The following is a 12,023-nucleotide window of genomic DNA, read 5'->3' as shown; positions in this document are numbered from 1 at the left end:
GGCAAAAACTGCCTGGGGTGCCTTTCTCTGGACATTCTGGTACGGGACGGGACGGGACTGGACGGGGGATAAACAGAGCAGAGAGGACCAAGAGCGGTCACTGGCGCGTTTTGCTCTAAGTGTTCTCTAAGTGTTTTTTGGAGAGGACGTGTCACTGACAGAGAGAGACAGAGAGAGAGAGAGAGAGAGAGAGCGAGAGAGCGCTGAGCGACAGATGTGAGCGTAGCTTGGCCTTATCAGCCGGGGAACACTGCTGAAGTGTCTGTGTGGGGCTGGCCGGCTGGCTGTTGCGCTGCGTGAGGAGCTGGAGCAGGTGGAGTAGAGAGAGTGTGTGTGTGGAGAGAACCACCGGCCATGAAGGCACTGCCATGCGAGTGGCTTGCGTGCTCACGGCGAAACTTCGGTAAAGTTGAGGCTGAAACCATGAGGCTTATGCGCTTTCAAAATGGCGGAGGGCCGTTTGCTGCTTGGGAAAAGGACACAGCTCATTGTTAGAGGAGGTGAGCGACCTGCTTATGGTGAAACAAGCAATTACTAATGAGCATAACATAGAATTCTTGAATAATGAGCCAAGCAGGCAATGAACATAAAATCAAAGGCTGGCAACATATACTATAATGTAATCCAAATGAGCTTTGAGCCATCTGATCTTCTTCAGCTGGCAAAACAATGTAGCAGTCAGACCTGGGTGAAGTACATAATACTTTAACCCTTTAGACATCGGTGAAATGTCAGAGGATTACTAACCATTTTAAAAGAAGCATCTTCTTTCGCAAATATTAACAGCATAATTCACCTTATACCATAGCAAGGTTTATAATTTTTTTACTAGCATCTAGAGCTATCTCAGTTACATATATTAGAGTTATAGAGTATATATTTCTGACATGTATTTTACCCAGTTCAGGCAGCCGTAATGCAAAGAAGTGGCCATTAGGGCAGTGTACACAGTGACAGTGACAGAGTCATAGCCTGTTATCTGGTTAGGTGGTGAGGAGCAGGGGCCCACTGAATGGTTGTAATTAATGTTCCCAATCTGCCCGGGATCCTGGAAAGCAGCTTAATCTCTTGGCCGCATGTCCCCCATAATCCTCACTTAATCCCGTGATTGAAAGAGGAGGGAAAACATCGGATAGGTTTTGTTGTTCTTTTTTTTTTTTTTTTGATAACTAAATATCGGTACATGACCACAGACTGACCTGTTTTTCTTTTCTTTTTCTTTTTTTTTTGTTTCTTTTTTCCAAACCCGTTCATGCGCGGACGGTTCTCTCTCTGAGGTGGAGGGAGCGTTAGCGTTCGAGGTGGTGATCCTGTGATTTCTCTGTGCACTCAGGTTTGCCGGGGGAATTTCACTCTGGAGGTTTCAGAGGACCGCCTGAAAGTTGACTCGAGGTAAGAGATGAGGCCGTGGCTCTCCTTTACAGCGCGCGCCGTGGGTCCTGTCATCAGTAATGACAGCGCGTTTGGGTCAATATGGCTTCTAATAATTATAAGGGGTTTTCCCTGGTCTCTCTGCAGTGTCTGGCCCTGTGTGTCATCGCATGTATGGGACGTATTTTATTGCTCCATCATTTGTTTCCGCAGCGCACTCGTGCATGAAACAGAATGAATTTGAATTTTATGAAGACGTCTGTTCTGAGATATACTGCAGGTGCGCAGAGGCAGAAATGAATTTAAAGCATAGGAATGCCAACCGCACTTTGCAGCGTATCGTCAGTATTCCTGTTTTGCCTCATTTTTCAGAGATAAAAATGTCTTTGGGAAAAAATAGGAGTCACATAAGAAAGATGAAAATGTTAATGTCCTTCTTTTAAAATACAAAACCTTATGTTGGAGAAAAAATACATATATTTTATCCTGAGCATTAAATAAGTCCTACTCTGGATTCCTCTGCTGTTCAATAGGAGTCCTCTCCATGGGAGAGGCCTGCCGGGTACTTCCAAGTGACCAGACCAGACTGGGGGGGGGGAGGGGGTATTACTCCCCTTTCATTTCAATAAAATGTGGGAATTAAGAGCCTTGACACAAACAGATGGATGACACTCCCTTTCGGTCCCTTTATTCTGATATGCAATTTATAAAGGCTGCGATTAGAATGGCTACAATTTCTCTAATGTTAATCAACATTTTCACTTGTTCTTCAGTTATGTCCATTACTTTCAATGGGATGCCACAGGGAACAGATTTAGTATGTGGGTGCAGACGCAGTGTGGACAAAATAAATATGCCTAGGCATAGTCACAGTAAGTACTATAGTAGGTACAGCTGTTGTGGTAGATTATCAGTTATTATGAGAGGTACAGAGCTGCAAGTACAGTGCAGATAACATTCACTTTACACCGAATACGGGGAAAAGCCCTGGCATTCTAAAGCCCTAGCATGTATTTAAAATTAACTTTAGAATTAGAATAAAAATTTTAAAAATCGACAAATGCGACAGACAGTATATATGGAAGAACATGTACATGTTCTGGTCCTGTGTGTCTGCAAGCAGGAACTGATGACATCATTTACAGTATGGGAGATGATGACAGGAGGGCGTGAGGTATGGTGAACTGGATGAGTCTGTCATTGGCTGTGAGTGGACTGGAGCACCCAAATGAAAAGTAATGTCTTCTGGATTCTGTCCATGGCTCTGCAAACACCTATAAATGGAGCCAGTAAAATGGGAACCGAGGGAAATGTATCTGGAGGACTGCGAGTGTTAAGCAGCTGCAATTAATATTTAATTCACAAAATGGAAAAAAAAAATCCTCACTGAAATGGATTAAAATTTTAGTGTACAGTATACTATAACTACCATGATAGGAGGGTGTAAAATTACCTGTCTTATTTCCAGGAATGAGGGATGGTTTCTGTAGAGGCGGGCATATTTTACGAGCATTTCCTGAAAAACAGTATAGAACCATGCATCCTCTGCAAATTGATGCGCTACGTTCTACCAGCATTTCTGCATTTCTGTAACCTTATGCTTCATGTTCCTTTAAAATTTAAAATTTTTGAAGACATGGATGTTCTTCAAGCCCCACGGCTCTCCCAAAACAGTAATATGCATGAACTACTACCATTTACCTCTCCAATAAATGATTACTGTTTCTATTTCTGATCTATTCCTTATCATTGTTATTGAATAAGACATCATTTTGAGACTAGTCAGACTTTCGCACCATGAAGTCAATAAGTCTGTCTCCAAGGGTGCAAGATTTCTCCCTCCAAATTAGCAATTAAGGTTCAGAAGACATGTGGCGACAATAGAATTCCAAAAATGGCTCCACTAATTAGTTATTCTGGAAAGATGAAATAAGAATCTTTGCTCATATTCAAATGTTAAACCCTTTTCATGGTGGAAGCAGCAGCAAGCCCTGTCTATACATCCATTCAGGATGCCAGACTGAATAGGACAGAATCTCCGTGGCTGTGGTAAGACAAAGAGCCAGTGTCTATGTGATGCCTTTGAATGCGTTTAACACTGACTGTCCTCTTTGATGACTTTTTGGAGCTTAATTGAAACCGCTGGAGACAGAATGATGAAGTAGCTGGACTGGAGCGTATTGGGAATGCTATTAGCAATGCACTTGTCATTATCTTGTGCATCTACAGAGGCACACTGTTGTGTGTGCCAAATATGACAGACATGATTTCTTAAATATTACCTTACCAAAATAACACACACACACACACACACACAGAAAAGGCTATAGTAATATGTTTTTTTTTTTTTACAGGACCCCATAAAACTGTTTTATTTATTTTTTATTTTTTTATTTTGTAGTTAAATAGCAGGATTTATGCAGTTTTTCCCTTTAATGGTTTTTCACTGGCAACATTACTGTTGGTCTGTTCACCATTTTCTAACAGGATATTTCTTACAGTGCACGCACAGTGGTTTAAATTACAGTATATGTAAGGACAATATTTAAACAATCACATCTTTCACAACATCACAGTTTTCTAAAATATCCATAGAAAAATGAAAAACATGGTATATTTCCAGGTCAATCTATTTAAATGTATAAAACAAAAAAAACAAAGAGGCACAGGCATTTGCATAGTTGAAAAAAGAACATAATTGAACATTTTTGACACAAGCAAATCTGCATGAAAGACAACTCCCACAACCATTATCCGAAAATAGATGTTTGAGACCCTCACAGAGGTTCAGGTTTCTCTCCTTTGTGATATGGTTTGTGACATACGCTGGGTCGCACATGAGCACAGCAGCCTGCAGAGATCTGGCACAGCTGCACATGCTCCTGTCCCTGTGTAGCCATGTCCGATTGGGCACGAAAATTAGGCAAAAAAAAAAATGAAAAAAGGAAATAAATCAATAATAACTGTCCTTCCCGTAGACGGTTGGTCTTACCTCATTGCCTCATTTCGCGGATTGTGAACCGTACATTTCCGAGTGGTGGAGCGATTGACATCAGCTCGTTAATTCTGCGGTTTTGTTAAGGCTGCAAGCAAGCCAAACATACAGAGAGGCCATTACGCTTACTGAAAGCTAACTTCGACCAGTTAGCAGTCTGGTAGTTACATGCATTCAGTGAAAGCCGCAGCCTTGTATTTGGATTGCGCCGGACTTGTTATGGTCGTTATGTATTGGGAAAAATACGTAATATTATAGAGATGCATAGTGTATTTCAGCTGAACTGCAGGTTGCCGAATCAGACTGTTAAAAGCAGGGCCTTACCAATGGCACTAATATATGTGTAGCTGATCTGATACATGCGTGGATTCATAAATACGGCTTGTTATTTTTTTAGAGTACATTGTCAGCAGCAACCCTTAGAATTTTGTGTTGCATAATCAGTTCCCGTTTCAAAAACAAAATAATTTCTATCCACTTGTCTCTGCACAATGCGGAAATTGTTTTTCTGCCCTTAATAAAAATGTGAAATATCATCATGTAAAAAAAACCTCGCCAATTACACAGCCGGGCTTGTTGAGGCCTTTCCGTAACCCGCCATAATTAATCAGATTATACTTAATATAATGCTCCTCACAACAGAATAGCTTTAGAGTGCTGGGAAGACCGCAATGAACAGAGGTGGTTGTGATAACACTATAATCATTTTATTAAAAGTGAAAACAAGTGATTATCACATAAAATGGAAATGAGGAAAAATTCATTGCTTGATGGTGTCAGATGACACAGGAAGATGTATTAGGGGAATTAAAAAAATGAATGTAGAAATAAAATGTGTTGCACTCAGGAATGGTGTCGGCTGATTGTGTGGGATGAAATCTTTGAAGTTCAAAATGTCTCACGCTGCAGAATATGACATATTTTTGTATTAGCTTTGCACTCCCTGACCAGAAATACTGCAGAGAAACACAAGCACCAAAGGCATGAATTCCATTTAGCTTTTTAAAAATTTTGTACACATTTTCTTAAGTTAATTTTTAGATTAGACTATTTACTGCAAACAACAGCAACATGAACAACTTAAGGTTGGCAAGAGCACCCACTGGGGGGTGGGACGGGGCACTAGGCATTGCAAAACAAGATCAACGAAAATGATTCACTATTCAGAGTTACACAACTTACTCTGTAAAACCACACTCTCTCTCATAACCAAGATGACAAAACTTCTTTTAAAACGCTGTCCCGATCAGTAATATTTCAGTTTTTTTTGTGATATACGCTTCCCCTTTTTCCTGCGTTTTTGACAGGATCTTGTTGATACATCCCGAAACTCGCAGATGCAGTTTGTAGCATAGGGTACAGTATGTGGGTCTCTTTTTGAATATGTGTTGAAAAAATTCCTCTCCTACCATTCTCGTCTGATTAGCTCAACATGGAGGGTCAGAGTGCACTCGTTATTTTTGACAAAGGCTTTGTTAAGTCCCAGCCGATTATGGAAAGTCTAAATTTGTCTCCGAAAGGCTAATAGAATCCCAGGATATGAATTATCACATTATCAGCTCCGTCTCCCACGGTTCACTGATGGTATGAATGTAATTCCTCAAAGGACACCATCTCCCATAAAACCTAAACATTGTATGTGCGACGCTTTAGATTACATTTCTCCTTTTGTTTTCACCCAGTACAACTTTTTTTTTTTACATGCCGCGTGCTTCGCCATTTTGAACACCTCCAAACGAACATGCGTAGTTGTGTCATAAAGACAGACAGATCGCATCGCACAGAGAGACGCTGCAAATATTTTAAAACCGAAACAGATCTTTCTTTCATTGGCTCTGAGTCTTCGTGTTTCTACGCACATTCCTTCCAGTGTAGCTTTCCGAGGATGAGTGGCGCACTGAAACGACACAGATACGCGGTGAAACGATGAACCGAGCACCCTGTAAGACGGGGGAGTTTTTTGCCGTTAGATTTTCATATGGGCTAGCGATGGCAAATGTGAGCTTTTGAAGATCATCCGGCACTCGAGCGCTGCGTCCTGTGAAGTACACGGGGAGCGCATTGTTAGGTCGTTGACCTTCATTCTGTTTCGCGCTTTCAGTAATGGTGCATTATGTAAAGCGGAACAGACTGTAAACAAGTGTATGTGTGTGTGCGTGACGACGGCGGGAGCTAATCCCGCTGAAGGTTTTGACGGCACGGCCCCCTGAAATGTGTCTCAGTACGGGGAGGCGTCCGTGTGCTGAATGGGAGTTTTTTTTTTTAGATGCTTACTGCAGCACGGGAGAAAAGGAACCTCCCAGCGGGTGTCTGTTTCCCGTAGGACAGCTGAGCGGTTACGCAGGCCGAGAGAGAGAGCGAGGCGGCCCGCGTCGCACGTCGGCCATCTGGATGTGGCGCTTTGTCCTCCGGCCTTCTCTGAAGAGAAAGTTTTGAAACTGGCACAAGACAGAGAGAGGGAGAGAGGGAGAGAGGGGGAGGGAGGGAGGGAGGGAGGGAGAGGGTGGGGGGGGGAAGGATGGAGGGAGAAGCAGCTGGCAGGTGGGAAGGCCGCGTTTTTCTGTCATTATTTCTGCTCTTCGGCCTCTGCCTCGCTGGACAGCGCTGGTTTCAGCACAGGAAAAGGTCCCCCCTCTGCCCGCTATTGTGATGGGCTGTAGGGCGGAGGTGGTGTGCTGAGCTCTGGCTCCTGGGCTATTTCTGGAAAGTGAATTAAAAGCACGCACTCTCTCTTTCTCACTCTGTAACACACACGCACACACACACACACACTCACACACACGCACAAACATACACACACACACACACACTCACACACACGCACAAACACACACACACACACACACAAACATACACACACACGCACACACTTGCACAGACACACACATGCACACATGTATACAACACACACACACACACACATACAACATACACTCGCACACACATTTGCATGGATACACAGACTGATAAGCAGACACACACATGCACATAATGACAGATCCATATTTGCACATACACACACACACACACACACACAGACAGACCCACCTACATACACAAATATACCCACCCACATGTATGAACCCAGTAACAGCATGACAATCCAATGGGTGGAAACAGGACTGGGAAAGTATGGAGTCATGTGTCTCCACCTTGGATCTGTTCCCCCTCCCTCCTGCCTCTTTGTGCTGCTTGTAGTCATCTGTCAGTGCCCTCATTGCCAAACTAAAAATGGCGCTGGGTCCGCCATCCTGTCTGCCGTATTTATAAGTAAACCGAACAAAGTGCATTTCAGCTATGCGCCCAGACGTGCTTTAAAACTCGGCTCGCTCTCGCTCGATTGATACCGCGTTCATAGGCAGCCGGATGTAGCGGTACATTGTAAATAGGTACCCACCCAAGGCACGTATTTTCATCCAGGGAAGCCAAAGCGCAGAGCAAACAAAACATTCATATGGCATTGTATGACTTTGACATTTAACATTTGACTTATTGTTCCTCCCTCTCTCTTTGTGCAGGTGGTGCCCAAAAACTGGAAATCGTCAGACAATGGGCCAGCGAAGCTGATACTGTGAGAATACTAATTCAAGAAGAACAAACTGGGAAACTGGGAGTCTGCGCCCCTCCCCTTCCCCCCCCACACCCCATTTCCTTTAGTGAAATTACAGCCATCGCTCAAGGTGCCACCTAGGATTGGCCACCGGCCATTTCGGCTCTTCCAAAGCTCTCGTGGTCCTGTTGCGGCTGATGCGTCGGTTGGAAACTGAGAAGGGCCGAACTGGAAAGGGAACCATGCCGGGCTGCTGACGGGCTTCCAGGTGCCCTGGATGGGATCCTCGGGTTACCGGCCCCCCTGCTCTGCTGTTGCTCAGGTGCTCGTGGGCGTTGGGTTAAAATGTGAATGCTTAAAACTGGAAAAGCGATGAGCTGTTCGCCCTTACCGCTCCCCTCATAATGACCGCGCTCCCAGATTGCAGCCTCTCGGAACATTAACCGCCAGCCATCAAGCGGCGCTGAAATAAACACACACACACAAACACACGTACACACGTATCGGAAGGTACGGTCTGTCCTTCATTGCTGCAGACCGTCTTCACGAGGCCTGCTCGGTTGAGCTGTTCTTTCAGAGGGAAGTTTAGGACGGTCGACGGAGACCCCACCTCATGTTTAACGTGCGTTCGCGGTCCCCGATCCGACCTTCCGCCCCCTGAGGCTCCCGCACGCTCCTCATCACCGTCCTCCTTCAGTGGAGGCCTCCAGGCCGGGAGCGAGGGTAAAGGCAAGCCCAGGGGAGAGGAGGAGGAGAAGTGGGAGGGAGAGAGGAGGACGCTACATTCCGGCAGCAGGGAAGGTAGACGGCGGCTGAGACGCCCCCCAGCCATGCAGTCGGACGACCTGTTCATCCGCAAATTCCGCCGGCAGAGCCCGCGGCCCCCCCTGACGGCCGTGGCCTTCGAGCCCAAGCGGGACGGCGGCGGGCTGCGGACGCGGGTGGTGGCGGAGTGGCCCCCCCGGAAGGACGAGGAGGGCGGGGAGAGGGAGGGGCTGACGCCCAGCCGGGCGGGGCTGAGCCTGCGCTCGGCGGGCCGGGGCCACATCATGCAGAGGAGCAACAGCGACGTGACGCTGGGCGACCTGGACGCTTCGGGGAAGGCAGCGGGGAAGGCCGGCGGGGCGGGGGGCGACAAGGCGGGGGCGGGGGGCGCGGGGACCGCGGGGGACACGGGGCTGGTGCTGCACAGGGAGTACGGCAGCCTGTCGTCCCTGGAGAGGCAGACGCGGGTTCGAGCCCCGAGCAGCGATGACCAGGGCGCCCTCAGCCCCTCCGCGCTCCGCTTCAAAGACCCCTTCCTCCTGCTGGGCCTGCAGACGGCCGCGCCGGAGCCCGACGGCTTCTTCCGCGCCCTGTCCGCGCCCACGGGCGACTCCCCGAAGCCCGCCAAGCCCGCCAAGCCGGAGCCGCAGGGCAAGAAGTCCAAGCCCAACCCGCCCCAGGCCCCTCCGCCCGTCCCCGCCGAGCAGCCGGTGGGCGGGTCGTGGGTGCGCAACTTCGCCCACTACGACGTGCAGAGCATCCTCTTCGACCTGACGGAGGCCGCCTCCAACCGCGACAGCATCGGCCGGAAGAAGAACATCACCTCGGGGGCGTCGGCGGCCTCCCAGCTGCGGCCCCCCACCCTGTCGGCGTCCCCGTCGCCCGCGCACGGCGGGGGGGTCGGCGGCGGCGGCGCTGAGGACCCCGAGGCCCTGCGTGAGTCGCTGGCCCTGCTGGACGAGGGCGACGGCAACGACAACGACCTGCTGCTCAGCTGCCCGCACTTCCGGAACGAGGTGGGGGGCGAGGAGCGGGCGGGGCTGGGCCGGCCCCGGGGCCCCGGCGGCCTGCACCTGAGCCTGCAGAGCCCCAACGACGCCGTGTCCGTGCTGGAGGAGCCCCGGGAGAGCCATGTCCAGCAGCAGGGCAAGAGCAACTACTTCATCGAGCACGCAGACCTGGGCGCCCACTACTACCGCAAGTACTTCTACATGAAAGGTGAGGCCTGGGGTTAGCATTGGGGAGCATTCAGAACAGGCCTATGCTGATGCACAGCTTAGACCAGTGGTCTCCAACCCTGGTCCTGGAGAGCTACAGGGCCTGCTGGGTTTTTGTTTTCACCTTAAAATCAGCGCCCAATTGAGACCCAAGACACCAGGTGAGCTGAGTTAACTGTGTAATCAACTGCTCTAATTGATTCATGAAGTGCAGAGTCACTATGAAAACCAGCAGTTCCTATAAGCTCTCCAGGACCAGGGTTGGAGACCACTGGCTTAGACCAAACCTCTGGGGAAAAACTAAATCCTGGACCAGTATTAATCAAACATCTCAAAGCTGGATTGTTGATCTAGGATGATCAGATGTCACTGGTCCATATCCAGTCTTTATGAGCTAAAAGGCTAAACTGATCTTCACTCATACATGGAGATGCTTGATTAATACAACCCCTGGACTCAATCAGTATTTGCCTTTAAGTGGTAACTGCAAGTGGCATTTTTAAAATATATTTTGGTCTCTACACAGTCTGTCGCTGTACCCGTCTCAGACTGTGTAGAAAGAAGAGAAGAGAGCTAGAGGAAAACTAGCAGTTACAGTTGAGAGCACATATTGACTGAAGGCCTGACAGGCTGTATCCATGGTGATTATGTATGTGCTTGGATTCAAATTTAGCCGATAAAACATGAGGACAGACTATTTTCTTCCAGTCATTTATTTGATTAAATAATCTTGCCAGATTAACATTCAGATGAATTAACCTTGCTTTACAGTCCTGCCATAAAAGAAAGGGAGAAAAAGCACAGGAAGGTCCAATTAATGTTCAAATATTCAGACATTACTGACATTATTACATAGCACAGAGGGAAAATGGGAGTTGTACCTATTATCGTACTGTATGACAAGATGGAGTCCACAGTCATCATTCAGGCTTCACCATGGGAGGCTCCCACAGATAGACTCTCTGAGACTTTGTGTCTGAAGTCTTCATGAACAGGGGGGTTAACCACCGGCTCAAACCCACTCATTTACAATGAAAGGCCCTGAGAGATTGGAATAATGAGAAAGGCATATCACTTTCAACCGTTACTAACGAACTGATTAAATAATCCAAGTAGTTAGTTTAAACATGTGCTTCTTACTAGGTCTAGCACAATAGATAAACTGTCACTGAGAGGAACCAGAACTCTTTTGGCGTGATTGGATGGGTGGAGGGCAAGCGCATCTCTCACGGGGGCGAAACTCTTAGCCTTCGGTCGGGCCACCACGTTGTTGAGACAAATTAATGCAGCAGAAGGCTGAGGAACCCTCTCGCCGTGAGCCCCCCCCCCCCCCCCCCGGTCACGGGTTACCTAACGACTTAGCCGACCACCGGATGTCTGTGCGCTCATTTGCTTGGGAAAAGGGGGACAGGTGTCTCAATGAATTTTGGCTCGCTCTCTCGCTCTCTTGCCCGCTGAGAAGATTGCGACTGCTCTGATACGCCCATTGACCTTCCTCCTGAGGACGCGGCGCGTCATGATTGGTTTTGCGAGGGAACAGGCAGGCTGCGAGAGCAGTAATTTTGCGTTTGCCTGCGTGTGTCCCCCTCCCCCGTCTCTCAGACCACCAGAACTTCTTCGGCGTGGATGACCGTCTGGGGCCGGTGGCCATCAGCTTCCGCCGGGAGGAGAAGGAGGGGTCCAGCGGCGCCCAGTACAACTACAGGATCATCTTTCGCACGACAGAGGTGACTTTGCAGACAGACACACAAGCACACAATCACACACCAGCACACACACACACAAACACACACACAGTCACAGACACACCGACACACGCACACACACACACCCACACAGAAACACACACGGACACACACATACACATACATGGACACACACAGACATGTGCACACAAACGTATGCACACACAGAAACATGCACACACACAGACACACACACACACATACGGACACACACCTACACACACATGAACACACACAGACATGTGCACACACATACACACACAGAAACACACACACACAGACACACAGAGACATACACACACGCAAACACACGCACACACATGAACACACACCCACAGGGACACATTTTTGTTTGGCTAACACATATCGACGAACACAAG

The 12,023-nt window shown here is 47.8% G+C and overlaps 1 protein-coding gene across 11 annotated transcripts in view; it reads left to right on the top strand.

Annotated features, from left to right (window-relative positions):
• The window catches only part of zmp:0000001168 (signal-induced proliferation-associated 1-like protein 2), a 49,999-nt gene that overhangs the window by 18,251 nt on the left and 19,725 nt on the right, over positions 1 to 12,023 (top strand). For 10 of the 11 annotated variants that reach the window (XR_004764254.1, XR_004764253.1, XR_004764252.1 and 7 more), the window contains exons 2-4: positions 1,334 to 1,392; positions 7,885 to 9,899; positions 11,501 to 11,625. Coding sequence is in view for 8 of the 11 variants with exons in the window: in XM_035407745.1 (XP_035263636.1) it covers positions 8,747 to 9,899; positions 11,501 to 11,625 (1,278 nt within the window). In the remaining 3 variants the exon portion in view is untranslated. Of the gene's footprint in view, positions 1 to 195; positions 501 to 1,333; positions 1,393 to 7,884; positions 9,900 to 11,500; positions 11,626 to 12,023 lie in introns of those variants that run through there. The other variant, XM_035407740.1, reaches the window with a different exon arrangement.

This window comes from Anguilla anguilla, chromosome 3 (assembly GCF_013347855.1).
Source record: "Anguilla anguilla isolate fAngAng1 chromosome 3, fAngAng1.pri, whole genome shotgun sequence".
In the NCBI taxonomy this organism is placed as follows: Eukaryota; Metazoa; Chordata; class Actinopteri; order Anguilliformes; family Anguillidae; genus Anguilla; species Anguilla anguilla.
Note: the sequence above shows the minus strand (reverse complement) of the source record. Positions and strands in the feature narration are given on the sequence as shown.